We start from the raw sequence: 21,760 nt of genomic DNA, 5'->3' as shown, positions 1-21,760 counted from the left end.
GATCTGGGTATAAGCTAAAAAAATGTCTGCAGCACTGAAGGATTCCTAAAAGCAGAGTGGGCTCCATAATTCTAAAATTGAAAAAGTTTAGAACAACCATGACTCTTCCTAGAGTTGATTGTCTGGCCAAACTGAGCAATCAGTTTGTAAAGGAGGTGACCAAGAACCTAATGAAAACTCTGGCTGAGCTCAAGAGAATCTGTGTGGAGAGTGGAGAAACCTTCAAAAGGACAACTATCATTGAAACACCAATCAGGGCTTTGTGGCAGCCTGGCCACATAGAAGAAACTACTCAATAATAGATCCATAAAAGCCTGCTTGGAGTTTGTAAAAAGGTTCGTAAAGGACTCTCACACAGTGAGAAACAAGATTTTGCAGTCTGATGAAACCAAGATTGAACTGTTTGGCCTCAGTTCTAAGCGTCATGTGTTGAGCAAACCAGGCACCGCGCATCACTTTACCATACCATACCGGGAGACTAGTCAGGAATGAGGGAAACGTGAAGAGAGCAAATTACAGGGATATCCGTAATCAAAACCTGCTCCAGAGCACTCTGGACCTAATCAGCTTGGGCAGAGGTTTCAACCTCCAACAGGATAATGACCCTAAGCACAAAATAAAGACAACACAGGAGTGGGTCAGCTAGAACCTTGAGACTTGAACACAACCAAGCATCTCTGGAGAGACGTAAAAACAGCTGCACATGGATGGTCTCCATCCAACCCGACAGAGCCCGGGAGGATCTGCAGAGAAGAATTTCAGAAAATCCTGAAATCCAGGTGTGAGAAGCTTGGCGCGTCAGACCCAAGAAGAATCCAGGCTGGAATCACTGCCAAAGGGGATTCAACTAATTACTATGTAAAAGTTCTGAATACTTGTGTCCATGTCACATTGAAGTTTACTTTTAATAAATTTGCAAAAAATCTAACCTCCTGTTTTTGCTTTTGTCATTCCTGGATATTGAGTGTTACCTAACGAGGGATAAAATACATTTTAATGATTTCAGCACAAGGTTACAACATAACAAAATGTGTAAAAAGCGGAGGAGCCTGAATACTTTCCGAATGCATTGTACATCAATTTAAGGTAATACCTTTGTTAACCAAGGAAACTCGAAATGTCAAACGTACCTTTGTGCAATAGTTATTGTAAATTGAACTGATCTTAATTTTTCTCATCTTGAAATGTATAAATTAATTAAGTTTTAATGCATGGCTTCCATTATTACAATAAAACTGTTAAGTGACACTCTTCAAAACTGATATACTTTTTACTGTACAGTTTCTCAATTGCCCAAGTAAGATTTTCTTATTCCTTAAATGGTCCAGGTCTCCTTGTAGCATCAGAAACCAGCAATAAAAGATGTACTTTTAATAAATTAAAGAACTGTAGTATAGTACTATTGTGGAGATTTAGGATGAACCAGCTTTCCTACTGTCTATCTATTTTTAGAACCCACTCATTCATATTTAGGGTAAGGCATACTAGGCAGCACTGGTCCCAAGGCAGGAGAAAATTCCGGACAAGATGCCCAATCCACTGCTGTGCAAAGTCATTCACATAGAGTCAGTTTAGTGTAGAAAACTAAGCCTAGACACATGTCTTAAGGGTGTAAGAAGAAAGAGTACCTGATGAAAACTGAAACAGAGACAGGAGAACATACAACCTCCACACAGCCAAGAATCTAGCTAGAAGGTTGGTTATAATCTTCATGTAGACTGTTTTATCACAGATTCAGAGAGGAGCAACATGGTTCATGTTAATTAGAATATGCAAGTACTCTGCATACGTCACAATAATCACAGTATAAACCCGTAGTAGTTGTCTTCTTATTTTCTGTACTGAAGACCAACAATCAAAGACTAATGTGTCGTCCTCCCAAGAGTATGAAAGAGGCCAGATTAAAAAAAAATAAAAAATAATAATTTTTTGACATTGACCTTTTTTGTCAACATTTAGTGCACTGTTAAATAATACGTTAACTTATGAGATTTTCAGTTACAGAGGAAAGATACGATTATTAAAAATAAAGGGAAAGGATGAAAAAAGGAGACGCTGAAATTAGGGCCTGGTGTAATTTCAAAGTGAACTTCCACTTGAACTAGTAGCGTGTCTCACAATAGCATTTCTTATTCATTTCACTCATATAATCAATCCATCCTTACTTTTGATTCTGTCTTTAAGATACTATATAATTACCTCCTTTTGATTTTCGCTTCCTCTCTACAACCTAATATTTAATAATTATTAAAACTAAAGAAACTAATATATTCATGGGTTAATACATTTTTAAAAAAAGTGCACAGATTCTTCCACAATCTAATGTTGAAAGGAAGATCCTGTTACATATATGGGGTTACATTACCTGATCATTAATATGCAATTAGAATTACAGATTTCTTGAAAATGTATTGAAAGAATGCAATAAAATGGCATACAAATTAAGAAACAATCAAAGCAAAATCTGATCATCATAATGCTATCATTCGATAATAATATCCAGAGAAATTGTGGGTGTGGACAAACCTGTCTGCAGACCTGAGTTTTGGCAAACTGGTGCACCAATCCTACTTAATGCAGGCTGAGCACATTTTCTACCTCCTTCAGCTAAAGATTCTTTAGTGATGTGTGGTGATGGATTGAATTAAACAGGTGTGGCTTTAGGTGTTGCTGTTCACACCTCAAAAGTTAAAAAGAAAAAAATAAATAACTTGTCTCTAATGTTAAGAAAAAAGTATGATACAGATAGCCAGAACAATGAAAACAAATAATAAAAGGACAAGTAAACTGATGTATATTACCGCTAATATTGTAAACATCTATAAAGATGCCAGGTTAAGTGATCATTTTCTTGTAGCATTTATGAATGAGAAAATGGTAAAATTCTTTGGAAAAATACTGGAAGAGTTTGCACTGTCATTTGGCTCTTTTAGTATTGTATTCTAATGGTTAAAAAATCTAAAGCAGATGTCTAAAGGGGTATTCTGCTTTCTTGAAAGATTTTCTTTTCTTTTCAGTCGCAGACTGAAATCCTTGCACAGAAAAAAAAAAAAAGAAAAAGATTTTGGATAAATGCTGTCATACGCTAATCAAAAAAAAAAAAGTCTTTTAATGAAGTCTCTAACAAGGTATAGTACACAATAAATGAATTATTCGGATTTTTAGTATTAATATATGACTTTAGAAGCTTTCCTTTAGTTAAACTTCAATTTGAATAGCACGCAGAATTTTGGATTTCAGAAAATTGTCCACTAGACGCTTCTGCATTCTCACTGCGTACCTCCTAGAGAACATAGCTCAGTGGCTTAAGGATATAATCAAAGTACGTCAATACCCTATTTGACATGCGATTACAATAGCAGCTTGGCATAAGTTTCACTATAGAAATGTGTGGAATAAAACGAAAATAATGGCTCCCCTTGTTCTGATTTATTACACAATCCTGAGCAACTATTTAAATTTTACTATATTCCAACTGTGAAATATATTCTAATAAATTGCACTATACATTTTTAGCTGTAGTGCACCTTGAAAAATCTTGGACATTGCGTTCACTTTGCAAAGGTGCTACAATAAAAACAAAATTAAAAAAAAAATAAAAAACACCACAACCTTGCCAGCTTCTATCCTACCACTGACTTAATGTATGACTATGTAAAAAGACAGTGAACCAGTTTGTGCCTCAATGTAAATATATAAAATTAAACTGTAGCCCTTTTTGTTTATTAAAGCACCTCGGAATGTTTTTTTTTTTTACAAGATAAAAGTGATACATCAAATCACAAAATTGCATGCTCAATCCACATTGCTAATAATGCCTGTACTCAAATGATGAAAGGTAAATTTATGAAGATCTTCACTATAGAAAACTCATTTTTGTTTTTATTTTATAAGTGTACAATTTTATGTGTATGTTTTGTTTTTATGGCATGTGCGTGCATCATGAGCAATGCAGAAACCAAACTCTAGTCACGTGACACTCTCACAAGTACAACCATTCTCACTTATACACGGCCAGCTTTGAATCACTAATTAACTTAACCTGTACATCACTGGAATGAAACGGAGATACAGACAGGGATTGGACTGGGATCTTGGGTAGCAGCACTAACCAGTGTGCCACCAAACTATTTATACACTATAAACACTATTAAATACTATTATTATTATTATTATTAATATTTATTAATACTTGCATTACATCTGTATCTGTCTCCGGGTGGCACTGTGGTTAAAGCTGCCACCTCATAAATCTGGTGCCCTAAGTCAGAATCTTGCATCTAGTCAAAGTCTTTGTGTAGTCTGCACCTTTTCCTCATGTCAGTGTAGCTTTTCTACTGAGATATTCTGGGTTTTTTCCCACACATCCCAAAGATTAGCATTAGGGTGACCTGCAATTCTAAATGGGTCCCAGTACTCTTGTGCATGTGAATTGACTCTGTGATCACTGGTGCCCTGTCCAAGGTGTTTCTTACCTGACATCTAATGGCACTGCTCTAACTCTGAACCCCCTCCTACCTACACTAAGTTAGATTATTAAATAGAGATTTATACACACACACAGTATTACGTAATGTATATACATACACACATAAATGGTATGTAATATATATACACAGATAAGCATGCATACATTCAGACAAACTATTTATAATTCACCTACAGCAAAGGCACTCACTCACTCTCATCTACTGTCACTATGGCTTACACATAAAGACATTTCCATTATTCCCATTTTGCAAAATACACGCATTTTACATTTTTATTTTTATCAGTGGTATTTCTTAAGTACATTTTTGTATTTCTCTTTTTCATATTCTTTAAACTTTTCTGTTACTTATTGGCATAAATTAATTACTGTATCTTTTTTTCATGGTTTCTGTGTGGGTTTCTCTATAGTTCTGTATTTATGTTATGTTATTTTTATTATATACTTTTTTGGTGTTCGTATTTTTGTATTATTGTCCCACTTTTACTTTTTTATTTAATAGGCATGTTGAATACTCTGTATGGTATGCAGTATATTGTCAACAGATAGACACAAAGCATTATAGTATTTTTCTCTTTTCATCTGTTTCCACTTGAGCTCCTGTACGGTGTATTTTTGAATAGCAGACTGCAATCTGTAGATTCCCTGAAGTCAGTCTTTTAAGAAACAGTTCACTGGCACTCGCACTGCTTCGTAATTCCACTTCTACAGTCTTTAATGTGACCTTTCAGTGCAGTAAATCTGGTACGTGGATGCTCTCTGTAGTTATTTGTCCCAATTAAGAGCCACCTCAACTTTAGTTATAGTAAATGTTTTTTCAACACAGAAAAAGAATGCTGATGTTTGGTGTGTAATCAGGTAGGACGAGCTTCTAAAAAGTAATCACAAACCACAAAAAGGCTGCCTAAGCAATGGCATACATTTTGTAGGAGGTAAGAGTAGTTTGTACCACCAGGATTATTCTTTGGTGAAAACAAGACAAAAGCACAATTTTACTTGTAATTTTTTCCACAGCTGTTTCCCCAATATCTTTTAATAAATATTTTTTATTTCCAATGTATGCAAATGGAATTCACCATTCCACCCCAAAAAAAGACTTTTTGCCAAATTTTGCAAAGTTCCAAACACCACATCTGAACATAAAAAAAATGCAGAACATTCAGCCTCTTAAAACACCATAGTAGTTAATGCACCAAATTTTAAAAATCACTTTCAAATGGAAGTTAATAAATAAATAGTAATGAATATCGAACCATTAGTTGATCACCACTGATGTAATAAGGCAGAATTCACAATCTCAAGAAAGATAGACTGTGGCAGAATAGGGGATTAATGTTCAGAATTTATTCCCTCATGTTCTGATCCCTGTAGTAATGGTGGCAAGGTCAAAACAAATTCTGTCATTCAGTCCAAAAAAGTGCTGCTGCCACATTGGTACGACATTTGGCTATTTTGTATTTTTTGGTATAATTCACGAGTGGCTGCGTGATGACTGGTGCTGCCTCTCTCGGCTCCAAGTGGACTCAGACTCTGGTCCAGACGATTTGTAGGCAAGTTCAGGGACTCTAAATTTGCTCATTCAAGTGATAGTACTCTGCGATAGACTAAACTTTACACTCAAGACTTGACAAACTGTGACGCCCTGTAACCCTAAACTGGATTGAGGAGGATCAGGCAAAAAATTGAATATGTACATATAAAGTTTTTTCTTGTCAAAAAAGTAGTAGTGAAAAGTGTAAGAGAAATCCAATCCAATTAAAACTTAATGTATAACTATAAATTGGCCTGATGTGAGCATGGGCATGGCTGCATGAGCAGATCCTGTGATGAAATCACACTGTCCACGGATGATTTCTGCCTTGCCCCTGATCTTCTTAGTTACATTAAACTGGTTTGAAAATGTAACACTACGTTATGCTGCTTCTAAAAAGAAATTGCAGCACTAATTTATGCACTACTCCTGGTGTAAATTGCTTTAGGATTCTCTTTACCCTAAAAAAGTGTCACAGTCCATAAAGAAACAGTCCAAAGGGCATGTTGATAGGTTGATTGATAACTTTAACCTGCCCAGAGTGATTGAGTGTGGGTGTTTGAGTGGACTGGCATTGACTCTTAAGACATAAAAAGTATAGGGACAAAAAGAATGGTCAAAACAGTATTCTGAGCTCTAAACCTACGCTTCTCATAGTCTCTTGTAATTACCCAGCATGTAAAACTCTTTCCTTACTGGCGACTCACCTACACAACAACGTAACACGAAGACACAACAAGAGAGTGTTGCTTAATGAAGCAACACTGGAAATGAGAGGCACTGTGCGTGGGGGAGACACAGAATAAACTAACAAGAACAGGACAGCTTCCAGCAGGCAATCTGCTGTTGCATATTTAAAAAGGGCTCTGGGGAAAGCCAGCAGGTCCGCACCTTGGTGCTGCCTGGCACAAACCAACAATCAAAAAGGTAAAGCTTTTAAAAAATGTCAAGCAGAAAGGAGAATCTGTCAGGAAGGACATCAGCACCTTACTTCACTGATATGGGGATTTGAATAAATCCTTACAGAACAGAGCAGATTTTATGCCTGCTATAAATTGCCCAAAAAGTGACAGCGTAGCTAACTAGCAGCAACTGTTATTAATTAAATTCTGTATCACAAACATTTTGTAACTTAAGTGATGCAATGTGTAGTGAACCGCAAAAGTTAAATAAAACAAGCTTTTAGGAAGCTAGACACAATGACAACTGTTTTTGCATTCATTCTTAACCTGTCTTTCAGCACAAGATATGCTGGCAAACAAAATTATAATAGTACCAGCATCTGGAACTTTGCACACATATTTTTCTCATTTAATAACGTGTCCTGGTAGTAACATATGGCACAGGAGAACAAGCATGACACAGAATAACAATAACGGGGAAGGGAAAAAAAAAAATCATTGCTCTCTGCCAATTGCTGTAAAATTTATGGATTAGGGATTATAAATTTCCTGTGGCAAGATAATTTCTCATGCTTATAAATGCATTTATACACTTAAGACAGCAGAAAACAATCCTGATAACCACTTGTTGACGACAACTGTATAAATTACAAATCTATTCAACAAGAAATCGGGATGGTGACCTCAAGACAAAATTGCATTAAGTAATGTGCCATGTGATTCCAGCTGCTGTGACTTGAATGTCTGGCTGCTGTAATACTTCAAAATATTTCCACTTAATTTGTTTTGAGAAAACATTCAGGGCAGCGACAGTAATGGAAGTTTCATTGTAAATGAAGAGGCAGCTAAAATGATGAAAGTAGGTATTAAACCATGCAACAAAGTATCTTCAGTTATCACCACAGATACAAAATTACAAAATAATTGCACAATTTGTTAACTGTAATTAGCATAAACACAGACACACTAGTAAGTTTTATATATACTGTATATAAATATATATATATAAAAAAACACAATACACACACAACACTGGTGTACTGTACATAATACACATAGCACCTATGCAGTAGAAATCAGCTTGCTTCTGTATTATTTTTCAAATTCTTATTCCGAAATACTGACAAGAAAAATAAAATAATAATTTTTTTGCTAAATTATATGGAGCTATCTATGGATGTGTCTTCTCGATTCCCTTTTGTCACCAGTTTCAATATCAATAGCTGCTAGAGGCACCTAAAAGAATCTATTGACCTATACCTATCTGCATTTTATTTAGCATCTTTTCTATCTGGTTTTTTAAATGAAAAAAAAAAAACAAACTAGTTTTAGACAGACAAGTACAAACAATCTGTATTTTATATAGCACTTTCTGACCCCAAAACACCACTACAGAGATATATATTAAATGATTTACATTTTCTTTTATAATTTGAGTTCAAGTAGATTAAGTGACTTGCACAGAGCTGTACAGTGAGGTGGAAACCAGGAGTGAACTGGAAACAATAGGGCTCAAAATGCAAGATCTGAACGGCACAATATGGTTGATTATGTCTACCTTTCAAAAGAATTGCTCAACATGCTGTATATAGGTGTAGCTGTCTTTAACAAGATTAATAAACTACTTGTACACAAATTGTGTTTATATTAGATAAACAATTACATATGCATGCTATATACATATTACAGACATACTACCAAAAACAGTCTTTTAAAGGGTTAGTTTAAAACCCCGCAACTAAAGCAATGTGGTGTACTATATATTTATTTGCCTTACTATTCTGTAGCAGTCAGCATTAAAAAAAAGATTTCAAAAATGAACACATTTTTTTCCCTAATAAAAATACGGCAAAGTCTAGAAATTAAATACAAAAATTGTAATTGAGAAGTTTTTTTTTTTTAACATAGTTATACAAACGCTCCTCAAGTTTCAGGCTGTTTTGATCAAATAAAAAAAAAACGCTTTTCTAGAGAAAAAGATGCTGCAACAGGTTAAGTCTCTTGCGGTTTTTAAAAATTAATTGCTACAATAGCTGAAAAGAACGAGGGTCTTAATGATCCTAGTTCTTTTTTAAAAAAGCTTGCTCCATGTGCAAAATGGCAACAGGCTAAGTCAACTTAAAGAGAAAGACAAGCACTTTGCCAAACTGAAGAAATACTTATGAATGAAACATGGAAAATGATTATTACCTGGTGATCCATCAGAAGGCTTACTCTGGACATCTACAAAATTAGTGCTTTATAGGTTTCTATCTTAATAGCTTAAAATGAGACAGTGGCAGCTTTGTAACCACAAAGAAAAGCAGCAAATGAGAAGAACATGTTAGTACACTGCATTTGAGAAAGTTTGGCTTCAAGCTATGCGCTGATTAATATCAGATCTCCCTCTTTGCTTGCCTCTTGACAATCTTGTCACATCTGGCTGACAAATCCTTGCAAGCTTATCCAAACCAAAGAAGTGCAGATCATGCTCAGAGACTAGCTGGAAGGGGCCTATAGCACCAGCCACACGGTGATGTACCATCATGAAACTAATGAAGCTGACTACACTCTCGGGCTGCAGAAGCACGAAGCAACCCAACATGCCCCAGGGCCTGTGCTGCATAACACGGAGTTAGAACACAGAAAGACAAGCCAAACAATTAACTCACACGGTTCAAGGAGCTTGGTAGCTAAAGAGACGCATGAAAAGAAACTCCTTAAAACAGAAGGCAATGACATTACAGAGAGGGTCAGAAAATCTAAGGCAAGTATACATACAATATGTTCACACACCTACAGGTATCAGTTCAAACTTGTATTATACTTTTTGTATACTTTATACAGTAATAGGTGACACTCAAACACAGATTGGTATTAGACATACAAACTGCACTCATTAAAGATAAGTAACGGATGAAACACATGACTGATACCAGACAAACAAAACAAGAGTATATTCATTAAAGATAAGGAAAAGATAAAACTGGCTGTTCATAAATTGGAAGAGAATGTATTTGCTGGCAGATGTAAACACAAGATTGCAGCAGTTATCAATGAAAAAGGCAGATTAAACATACAGTTATTCAGCGTATATCAATTGCCAAAGACTGACACATTTATGGAGCATTACCATCTCACAGTGCTTGGATCCTAGCTTATGTCTTGTTCATTTTCTCCTGGGACCCTTTTTTAACAGATATCCCAAAAACATGCTATCTACATTAGGGCAGGGGTAGAATATGCTGGAATGTGTTTAGACTCCTGTATTAGTTTACTGGCCAGCTACATAGGCTGATAATATATAAAAGCAGATCATTTTCAAAAGTGTACTTTATGCAAGGCAAATTATAATGAAATTTCTAAGAAAAAAATTTGAAGTATCAAACAAGACCAAATTAAGACATTTCTTAATGTAACTACTATTTTCAGTTTCAAACTTTTGAATAAAACGGGGAAAATAATAATAATAATAATAGTAATAAAAAAGTGTGGCATGGCATGACACTGGGTGTCCTGTATCCATGTAAAGTTTACAGTTTCTACCCCATGTCTGACTGGGGCTCCCCTGGATACTCCAGTTTTTAATCCCATACCTCCAAAGACATGCTGGCTAGATTAACTGCTGATACGAAATTGGTCCTGTGCACATTAAGGAGCCCTGTGATGGACTGCTGTCCTTTCCAGGGTTGTTTCCTGACTGCTAGCTTAGGCTGTCGCCCCCCACAACACTGAACTGAAGTTTATAAGTAATTAAAACACTTTACATCTCTTACTTGTGGTAAACACGTTATAATAGTCATAAATATTTAGGATGTACAAAAATATCACGCACAAATAAGATACAAAAAAGAAAGACACGGTGCACAGTAGATATAGATATAAATATATTTATATATTTTTTATTATATATATACACACACACACACAAACACACACACATAAACATCCTTTCGATATATTTTATATATACATGCTCACAAACTTATACATACAAAAGGACAAGGTGGCACAGTGAACATCACTACTGTCTCACTATTCCAGAGTCCTGGGTTCACTTGCGGGTACTACAGCATCCAAACAGACAAGCATTCCATTGTGTACCAGTATGTGTCTGTACGTATGAAATCACTTGGAACTGAGTGCTCCATCCTTCGCTTGCTCTTACTTAAAACTCTGTAATGGAATAAGGAAATTAATTTATATATCTTTACATCTCAGCATTGTAGCAAAGCAGCATGTTGTGCTGCTGGCTCCATGATCCAGGACTACGGTTCTAAATCCGCAACCAGTATTGTCTATGTGACGTTTTAATGTTTACCCCATGTCTACATAGGGTCTTCCTCGTGGTACTCAGATTTGTGCCTGTTATGATAACTGTTGAATGCAAACTGGCGCTGTATTGGTGAATAAGTATGTGTGCGAGTCTGCCCTGTGATGCACTGGTGCTTTGTTTGAGGCTGTTTCCTGCTCTGTGATCCTGAAATGAATTAAGTGGATTTGAGAATGTTATAATATATATTTATACACACACACTCAAAAAAGGTAAAGGGTAAAGGTTAATTCCCACACTGAAAAAATGTAGAAAAGAAAGCTTAGACATATAACACTTGGTTGTGAAATAGTTTGATACACCTGGTGAAGGTTACAAAGCTAAATAAAAGTGCATTGTCTCTATTATTTTCAGTGTGGGAATAACCTTTAGTTTTTTCTTTTGCAAATGCACACTCATGCAGCATTTCACTAATCCCATATTTACACACATATATGTCTACCCAGCTATCAATCTATATACTGTGAATGTATACATATCCAACAATTTCACTTCTGCTCACCAAACTAATACTACGGCTACATCTAGGACATCACAACTTGTATGCACAATCATAATGCATAGTTGGAAGAACCCATTCAAACTGATCACATTTTAACTGAGTGGAAGAAAATCCACACGAATATTTGCTCAGAACTGTGGTGGCAGTGCTGCCTGTTGCACTTTAAGCAAACAAGGATAATCTTTGGGAGTGCATAAAGTCACACAAGTCTGCCTTTTTTGCCCTAGAATTCAAAATATGATTTGCCTTATCTATGTGACCCACATCATCAATGTCACACTACAGCTTTGCCTAGCATATGGGCAGCAGAATTCACGTGTACAAGCTAGGTAGTTACTGGAACTTTAGAATTAAACTGAAAATGAACCAAAAACAAAACAAGGCTCTCCAGGGGCCAGCCAACACAATCCACCTCCTCTGCACAGTGACGGTATGTGAATGCTGGCACTTTGTCAGCTGATACTGGCGGTAGCACAAAAGTTTAAACAGTCTGAAAATGTACTGTTCACAAAGAGAACTATGAAGAATAAAAAAAATAAAACAATGGTCCCAGAACAATGCAATAGTCTGTCTGCTTGTTTCATTTAATCTCTTCTTGAAAATAACAATAAAACTACAGATTACACGGAGGGTGACTCTACATGCCAACAGTTGGGAGTATGAACTACGAGGGCTGCCAGGAAACCCTAGGAGAGCACAGTGTCAACAAATGCTGCTCTCTGCAGGCAATGCAGAGTAAGAAGTACAAGAGTCCAGCTTCAAAATTCACAAGACAACAAAAACAGATGCACAACACTAGGAGCAGAACCTAGACATCCTGACAAAATGGTAAAAGGCCGCCAACTGTTAAAGGTTTAACAGAAAAAGACCCAAGAAGGTGGATTTACTTTTTTTTTTTTTTTAAATATATATTGGATAGCTGCTCACAAAATAAACCATTAGATAGGAACACACTATGAAACATAAAAGCTCTTTTCTTACCTCAGACATTCTCATTAAACAGATGTTTCCAGGGTAACAATACACTTTGCCATTCCCTACGAGTTCTACAAAAGAAATGCCTCAAACTCTCCTGTCTGTACAAGTATTAAGGCAGAAGGAGAACTATCAGACAGTTGGTCACACATACTCGCGTATGCACACACACACACACAGAGACACACACTCACTCAGTTGCGAGAGAGCATACACACCCCTCTCTCTCTCTTTTTTTTCACCCCTGTCTGGTTCTAAACCACTCAAGATGTGCAGAATGTTCAAACTGTGCACAGGGGAGTGGAATGAGATCCTCCTACTCAGTGTTCACCAGCGCTGGGAGGCTGCGTCTGTTTCTCACCTCTGGAACAGCCGCTCCCCTCAGCGCCTCAGAGTGGTGTGTTTGAGCATGCCCCCCTCCTCCCTCCCTCCCTCCCCCAGCCCCAAGTCACAGGGCAGTCCCCTCACAGCTGGCTGGAAGAGGGCATGACACTCATCTTTCACAGAGATTTGATCAAAAGGAATCACAAAGGCTTGAGGCACTCCTAATGCAGTCTGGAGAGATTCTACCTCTGCTCTGGCTGCCTGAGTAATGCATTCAATCAATGCTGTTCAGCTCTGCTCTCGCCCAGGAGTGTACTGTTCTATGTTGCACCTCCCGCCACCACCCCCCCACCTCCACACCATTCGGTTTAAAAAACAGTAACAAGTTTTACCTTGTGCCAGCTGGAAAGTCTCCCATTTACTGCAAGAACAGATTTCGGCATTTGTAAGTGACATTGACTCTGTCTACAAACAGTACATACTGCTGAATGGTGGGGTTTTCAAACTGTTTTCTTATCACAGCTGATTGGCTTGATGACTTCGCATTTATTACAAATAATTAAATGCTAAGCCAATGAGTTTCACTGAAATTACAACCTCTACTTCATCAAGTAGGCTACAGCATTTTTATATAACATCTCTCCATTTCTATAGAATGCAAATTCACAAATCACAAAATCACAAAATCAAATCAATTCAGTTTATTTTTATATAGCGCTCTATACTGAGTACAAGTGTACAGAGCTCTGACTCATTCTCAGGTAGAATTCAAACACAAACTTTACAAATTACTGATTACATAATCAGTACACAAAGACACAGATTTGTATAAACAGACAGGAAAACAAAGTAGTTTGAAACTGATTAACGTAAATGGAGCCCAGCAATATCTGTCCAATAATTAATTTTTGAACTATGGCCAGTTGACAATTGAGGAAAGGAAAACAAAACCTCCAGTCAGCAGCATTAGGGGAGGAAAGAACCTCTGGAGTGTCCACGGCCACTTTACTTTCTGAAGCTGCTTTAGCTAGTAAAGAGTTGCAGAGAGATGGAATGGTTGCATCAGGTGCCCGGCTGAAGCCAGCCTTGGATGAGATGCCAGTTTACAAAAGGGGACACTCAAAGTGCAGCATTTCTGCACCATTTACTGCAATAATTGTTACATCTGTGAACAGACAAGGTTTGAAAGTAGGCGCCTGGAGCTAAGGGAAAGTCAGAAAAATGACAAAAGCCAAGAGATCAGAAATAACGAGCGTCTAAGCCAAAAAAATGAGAAAAATATCTTGGGTTTTGAATCCGTAACTCGGATGAGGGTCCACTAATCTGAGCTCACAAAATAACGGTTTGGGAAGGGTGACCTATTATCCTGTTGCAGGTAGATCAAATCTCAGGACCTCTGAGAACACACCACTAACAACAGGTGCATTAGCCGTAACAACGAGAAAACAAAATGGCAATGACCAAAACAGGTGAAGAAAACGGTCCAAAGAATATTTCATAATTAAAGGAAAAGAGAAATTTGGATACTAGAATGACATATAGTGACCAGAAAAATCCCCGAAACAAGTGTAAAATACCCATATAGATAAAGGATCTCCTATAAAATTTGTAAAAATCAACCAACTACTTACAATAACATGGAAATCAACAGATGTGAGAGGTAAAATGGAAAAACAAGTAATTCTTGCAAAATCTGCACTAAAATTGTAAAGGGTCCATTTTTTTGGAGTTGTGAGATATCATCATGTTTCTGTATTTCACTAATACAATGCACTTCTTGCACTTCCATTTAGCATAATTAAAACAAAAATACTATGCAGGGAAACACAAACACACAACAGTGAATACAAAACAGAACACTAAATCAAATCACTATGCACTAAAACTTCAAATCATTATGCAATAAACACACACAAAAAAACACCAGAAGACCCTACAATGAAACCAAAGATCATCAAGTAAGAATAACACAAAAGCATTTAAAGGCAGCAATACATGATGAAATGCAAGAAAAACAAAATTTATATTAAAAACACAAATATATCACTCATGTAAAACAAAACAAACAAATAGAGACAATCCATAAAAAAGGAAAAATTATGGATGAGAATACTCAAGACCAACAAGCAATGAAAACACTAAGAGGAAAAAAAAACATGCACCATGTTATCATACCATAAAAACAAAACTACAGAATAAAATACAAAAATAAATAAATAAAAATACCCAATCAATATGAAATAAAAAAAAACATCATACAAACAATAACTTACTTTATCATATTGAAAAATGATCTAAAACATATTCTCTTCGTACAATAAATAAAAAATGCAACAGAATGAAAACAGCATTTTAGAAACAACATAAGACCTGGCAATACCAGCACAACAACAGACTAAAATATAAACTTATAGAAGACATACCATCAGTGAGCTACTGAGTGAAAGTAAAATTCCTACAGTTGCTAAGGAGACCACCATGATATCTGCAGATACCAGAGTCCATAGGGGGCAGCATGACTACCTACTGCTGCTAACTACAAGTACTTTATCCTGAATTAATTACATTTGTGTGACAAAACACTTTGTCGTTAACATTAAGGCTCTAATGTAGTGGTGGGCTAACCTGCTGGTCAATTCAGACCATATGTGGTGCCCACTATGAATGACACCCCCTTCCTCCAAGTGATTGTTTCCCTAAATGCAAGATACAGTATACTATTCAAATGTGGAAAACTAACTTTCGTGTAAGTGTTAATTTAATATAGCTGAGTGTATACTGTAGCATCAAAATTCAATACAATACATAAATGATCAAAAATAAATAAATAAAAGTGTGAATATATACAACAAACTTATTAAAGCACCCTCTCCATAGAGGAATAATGAGTTAGCCCCCTCAAAATTTAGGGATGTATCTTTGATTTTTTTTTTTTTTTAAGAGGAATTTGTTTATAACTTTTGTAGCTTAAAATAAAAGGCAAGCAACAAGCGGCACATAACCCAGAAAATACTTATTGTTTAAAATTCTACATATTTGGGACATTGTCATTTGAGTATTTGATGTTTGTTTATTGTTCCATAAAACATAGAAATTGCCAGGCTCTAATATGCCAATAACATAAGAAGAGTCAAATGATTTATTCGGTGAAGGAGCAGTTAGCAACACAGCCTCAATGAACAAAGAAACTGTGTTTGAAACCCGCACCATTCTGTCGATGCAGAGTTTGTATGTTGTTTGTGCTCCCTTTGTCACTGAAGAATGTCCTTTGGTTTTCAGGTTTTTTCCTGACTTCTAAAACTGTTTGTGTGTGCGCATGCCCTGTAACGGACTGACATTCTATCAGATTCTGTTTGGCGCTCACTAATGTCAGTATAAGCCCTGGATCCCTAAGACCCTGTAATAGAAAAACGGGATTCTGGAAATTTGCTTACAATACAGCTGATGTAAAAAGAGAAAAAAAAAAATTTAACTGTACTTTGTTTTATAAATACAAATTAAGTCAAATGAATGAACCCTAGTTTATTTTATATCAGGAGAATGTGATTTTATGAGATCTAGTAGGTTTTATATTAGGAGTTTTTGAGTTTTATTATCTTTCAAATCTTCCTAATTGTGGGGGTGTCAATGTTAGTGATTTGCACTTCTACTTTACTAACAAAATATGATACCTTTGACACATAAACTGTAAAGACACAATGATATAATTACTGTTTTATTGTACTAACTTTACAATCAAAAATGATAAAAGTTTTTCTTCACACAGGGAATCGCAGACACATGGAATAAGTTACCAAGTAGTGCAAAGTAGAGTAGGACATGAGGGACCCTCAAATCTCAACTTGATGTTATTTTGGAGAAATTGCGTGGATAGGCTTGGCGAGCTTTGAGGGGCTGAAGGGCCAGTTCTCGTGAAAATTATTTTAATGTTGTAATAAATTATTCCAGATGTTTTTGTTTGTATAGCAGTTCAAATAATTAATTTTGCCACAGTAAGCAAGTGAATAGCCAAGTCCATTTGGCTCTAGGAGACAGAAGTCTTGAGGTAAGTTTGTTAAACTCACTAATCATGGCACCGGAAGGTGGCAATGTGTTGCATGTTGATTAACACATGCAAGTAAAAGTTTCATTGCACTCAGTACATGACAATGACTCTATGAACCTGTGAGTACCATATTAAGGTAGAGTAAGGTATTAATGAAATAAACACTGTAGCTGAGACACCTGGAACACTGGCACACTAAGATATTCATCCTCATATAATCTAACCTTACTTCTGACACTTTTTTTTTTTTAATATAGTCTTATCTTTCTATCAAATCCTTTATGAAGTATTATCCACATACTGTATCTATCCCAATCTGTGTACTATACTTTGCTTTTTAAAATGGCCAATCAAATCCCTTGGGATGTGGGACGAAAACCAAACACCCATAGGAAAACCCACACAAACTTGGGGATTACGGGCAAACCTATCATGGACAGCAACCAGGTATGGAATGAAAACCCACCAGACTGAAAGTCTTTTAACTAACCACAACTGTGTGTCTTTGGAACATGGAAAAGAAAAACAATTTCATGTCACAAATTAGTATAGGACATGCTAAAAACGTTCCCTTTTAAGAACAAAATAATGGCAGTATAGGCTGTTGACATAAAGTGAAACCCGTAAAAAGTACAACAATGTAGTTAAAGATTGCAGTAAGAGCATGTTATTATACATGTATCCGGAGTTATTTTCGTGTTTTTTTTAGTACAGAGAATTTACTTGCAGAAATTTCTAACTGTCTTAAATTATTCTGGCAATGTTTAATTTTATTTTCATTCTTTATGTGAAATGGGTGATGCATCACAGGAGTGTGATTGTCATGTTCATTACATTATAGGTAAGGACAGTATAAATATGGTGGCACTTACGTGATTTAGCATCCATCATTGGAGAAGTCTACTCAACAACCAAAAAAAAAATGCAACTGGATATAAAAATGCGAACAGCTGCGGAAGAAGAAGAAGGAAAAGAAGAAGAGGAAGTTGGATAAATGAACAACGAGACAAACGAAAACTAAATTAAATTTGCCAATGCAATTTAAAATGGTTAGAAACTTCTACAAATAAATTTGCTATACTACTAAAAAGACCAAGATGATGCAAAATACACAAAACAACACACTATTGCTATAAACATATATTAAATAAACTCTTTGTGCTCAATGAAAACCACTAAAACAATGTCTAGCTTAATGACCTGCTTCAAATCAGAAGTTGATATTTTCCTGTATTGGAAGTGTAGAGAGTATTGTAGAGGCTTTCTGTTTGCCACCTAATGCTATGGAATCTATTCTACAATTAAGCAATAATTACAAATTCAGCTGTCTGTCCCTTCTGAATGTAAAAATGCAAGTACCGGATGGTTTCTGATCTCACACTTTGTTTCCAAAATTTACCAACACACACACATTTTTTATGCCACCAGTATTCATCCTGGTATTAAATAACCATCTCTTCCTGATCCATCTTTCTTAAATCTGATGCACCTGTTCTGTATATTTTGAGCTTATTAGGTAAGGCTTCACCCTGAGAAATCATTTTACTTCCCAAGGTTAGTGACTCAGACACTTCAGCATGTTTGAAAGAACCATTTTTGCTTAATGTGGCTTATTAACCCACTCAAAAAAGAAGCTTGTTTGTTTGGGGAATGTGGGCTAGAAATAAGCAAGAAAGGAACTTCTTCTGGTTGCACCTTATTCTAACACTTGCCTATTTTTTCAGTACATCTGTCTCAAAGAACATCAACTTTTTAGTTTTCTATAGGCAGAAGTATGGAGTGCATATATTACTTTTATAGCACATGCACAAAAATATTCTAGAAAATAACACTGCTCTATTGCTGCTCAAAATGCACCACTAATGAAGAGCTTTACATTTTCAAGTGGGCATGTCCTCTGTTAATGTGGGCTAAGCATAGCATCCCTCAACAACTAGGACTCTTGAGTACTACTACAGCAATATTATTAAAACATACGAATCTGCACCTGGTAGACCAGAAGTACAATGTTGATAAGATTGTTTCTTCACCCAGATAACCTAACATACTGTTCAATAGGGAACTGTTCTGTATTGTTTTATTTGATACCTTAGCATTGTAGTGCAGGAGCCAAGTTTAAATCCAGCATCTGACTAATACTGGTATGCAGATTATAAATTCTCCATGTGTTCTGCATGTTTTCTCTTCTTCCATCTCAAAAACATGCATGTCAAATGGTCAGTTCTAAATCACCTTTAATTAAGAGACCGTGATAATGAAGAGACCTCTTTGCTCTTTATTTCTCTTAAGTTATTTTATTTTGTGATATTAAATAGTATTCATTGGGGTAAAATGCTGGTGCAGTGATCATTGCTGCTGCTTCACAGATCCAGGGATTGGAGTTTGATTCCAGGCTTGATCACCAAAAGTGTGGAGATTACACATTCTTGTTGCGCTCGTGTGGTGTTTCACTAGATACCTGGATATCCTGAAATGTAGCGTTCATTTAATTTAATCTAAATTGACAGAGAATGAAGAACTAGGCATCTGTGCACAAGTTTGCACTGTGATGGACTGGGAAACTGTTTATGGTTGATGGATTTCATACAACCAAGGACAAGAAAAAGATGAGTTTGATAATGAACTGACAGATGAATATTTAGTCTAGCTAATGATGAACTCTTTAGGCCACTGGGCATTTAAAAAATAGCTTTCACCAGAATTTAAAAATAGATCAACTACAAGACGACGCATATGTTCTGGGTTCAATTAGCCTTTTGACCTGTTATCCTTATTTCAAGCACTGTCCATTTGAGTTTAAGATTTTAGGGTATCTTCTTTTCCTACATTTTATTTATTTTTGTGAAGAATAGGAATAGTTATTAAGAGTATTACACTGGCAATTTTTTTTGCTCCAGTCAAAACTTTGAGGGGTCCTTTATAGATTTGTGGGTGCTAAATCCAAATCTAACATCAGATTTGCTCTATCACCTCTGCTTTTTGAAAGATGAAGGTTTAAAATGAAACAAAAACAAAACACTACTTTAGAGAATAGCAGTATATTTTTTAAAACAATAATTCAGACCTCGAAAAAAATTACAAATGACACATATAGTTGTTTGAAATATATTACTTACAAAAAATAGTCATTTGGTAGGAGCATTTATAAAAAACTGCTAAAAACTCATTATTTTAACATGGCTTTCTCATAGCTTCATTTCAGATTTGATATTTTGTATACAGTATGCATTTAATTATCATTATCATTCATGGGAGCTCCGAAATCCGTACCAACCCCTACTTTCTCTGCTGTTCTTTTTCCATTTTTTTGTGGTGGTGACCCGATCAAAGCACCGTGCTGTCCCTACATTGATGGATTGAACGACAGATATCCACATGAACATTATCGTCAAGTTCTTCCATGTGAAGCCTGAAACCCATGAGGACTGATTAAGGTCATTTATGTCCGGTAGAATGCCTAGAGGGGGCTGGGCGGTCTCATGGCCTGGAACCCCTGTAGATTTTGTTTTTTTCTCTAGCTGTCTAGAGTTTTTTTTTGTCCTCCCTGGCCATCATACCTTACCTTTCATTCTATGTTAATTATTATTGCCTAATTGTATTGATATATGTTGTCTTTTTTCCTCTTTCATCCTGAAAAGCACTTTGAGCTACATCATTTATATGAAAATGTGCTGTATAAATAAATATTATTATTGGGTTTTTTTCCCCCTCAATCCCATGAAGGTGTTTCATGGTGGAATGCCCAACAGATGTCTCCTAACATAGACCCACTTCACTTTCCACTAAAACATCTATGCATTCGAGCAATGTCCTGGTAGAACCTCTCCTCAATGTTCACCAGAGTCTGCTCCCATGTTTTGGAGGAAAACATCCAAATGACAGTGTAGAAAATGGATTTTTTAAAACAGGTTGTTGCCAAATGCTGGGTAGGAAGACAGATGCTCCTCGACTAGATCCTCATGGTTTTCCCTCCTTTGTCTTCCCAAGAAAATTGTTGCATGAATTTTCAGATGCCTCCTAAGCTAATTTTTCAGCTTCACATTGCCTGGATTTGAAAACTGTGCCCTTGAAAAGCTCACAGATTGGAGGTTCAACGAAGATATCTTCTTTTATTTTTGCTGCTTTTCCGGACAGTAAAAAGAAATCTTTCTAACTTTCTAAATGTAAATACTGTAGTTGGTTATTCTGAATGAATGAGAACAAGACATGTGCAGCAAATAGTTTTTTTTAGGTTGGTTCCACTTCAGATAACAGAGAAGACAGCCATTGTTCAGCTCAAAATATACTTCAAATAATAATAAACATTTTTCACTGAATGTGATCTTTTGCTGAATCAGTTCATGGTAGAGTAATTCCAATATCAGAAATGGATTCAGCACACGTAATTACACCATAAGGAACACAGATTTAATTTTTTTGTGTGGAAATATTTTGGTGCAGACTAATGTTATTTGTGCTGGAGATAGTCTGGGATTGTTTACAGGACTTGCATTAGCCTTTCTAATTCCAATTCAGAGTCACGGAGCCCAGAGCCTGTCCTGGCAACTCTGGGCACAAGGTGGGAACCAAATCTGCATTGTTTACAAGACCAATGCAGGACAGCACAGTTAACCTGTTAACACACATACACACACACTGTCAGTCTCACACTGTAGCCAATTTACAATTGCCAAATTAACC

The 21,760-nt window shown here is 36.1% G+C and overlaps 1 protein-coding gene across 5 annotated transcripts in view; it reads right to left on the bottom strand.

Annotated features, from left to right (window-relative positions):
* bnc1 (basonuclin 1) overlaps nt 1-21,760 on the bottom strand; it is a 172,076-nt gene that overhangs the window by 35,277 nt on the left and 115,039 nt on the right. For 2 of the 5 annotated variants that reach the window (XM_039772784.1, XM_039772786.1), the window contains exon 1: nt 12,718-12,937. The exons of 2 other annotated variants lie outside the window; for them this stretch is intronic. Coding sequence is in view for 2 of the 3 variants with exons in the window: in XM_039772786.1 (XP_039628720.1) it covers nt 12,718-12,732 (15 nt within the window). In the remaining variant the exon portion in view is untranslated. Of the gene's footprint in view, nt 1-9,112; nt 9,156-12,717; nt 12,938-21,760 lie in introns of those variants that run through there. One more of the 5 variants, XM_039772783.1, reaches the window with a different exon arrangement.

This window comes from Polypterus senegalus, chromosome 12, assembly GCF_016835505.1.
Source record: "Polypterus senegalus isolate Bchr_013 chromosome 12, ASM1683550v1, whole genome shotgun sequence".
NCBI lineage: Eukaryota > Metazoa > Chordata > Cladistia > Polypteriformes > Polypteridae > Polypterus > Polypterus senegalus.
Note: the sequence above shows the minus strand (reverse complement) of the source record. Positions and strands in the feature narration are given on the sequence as shown.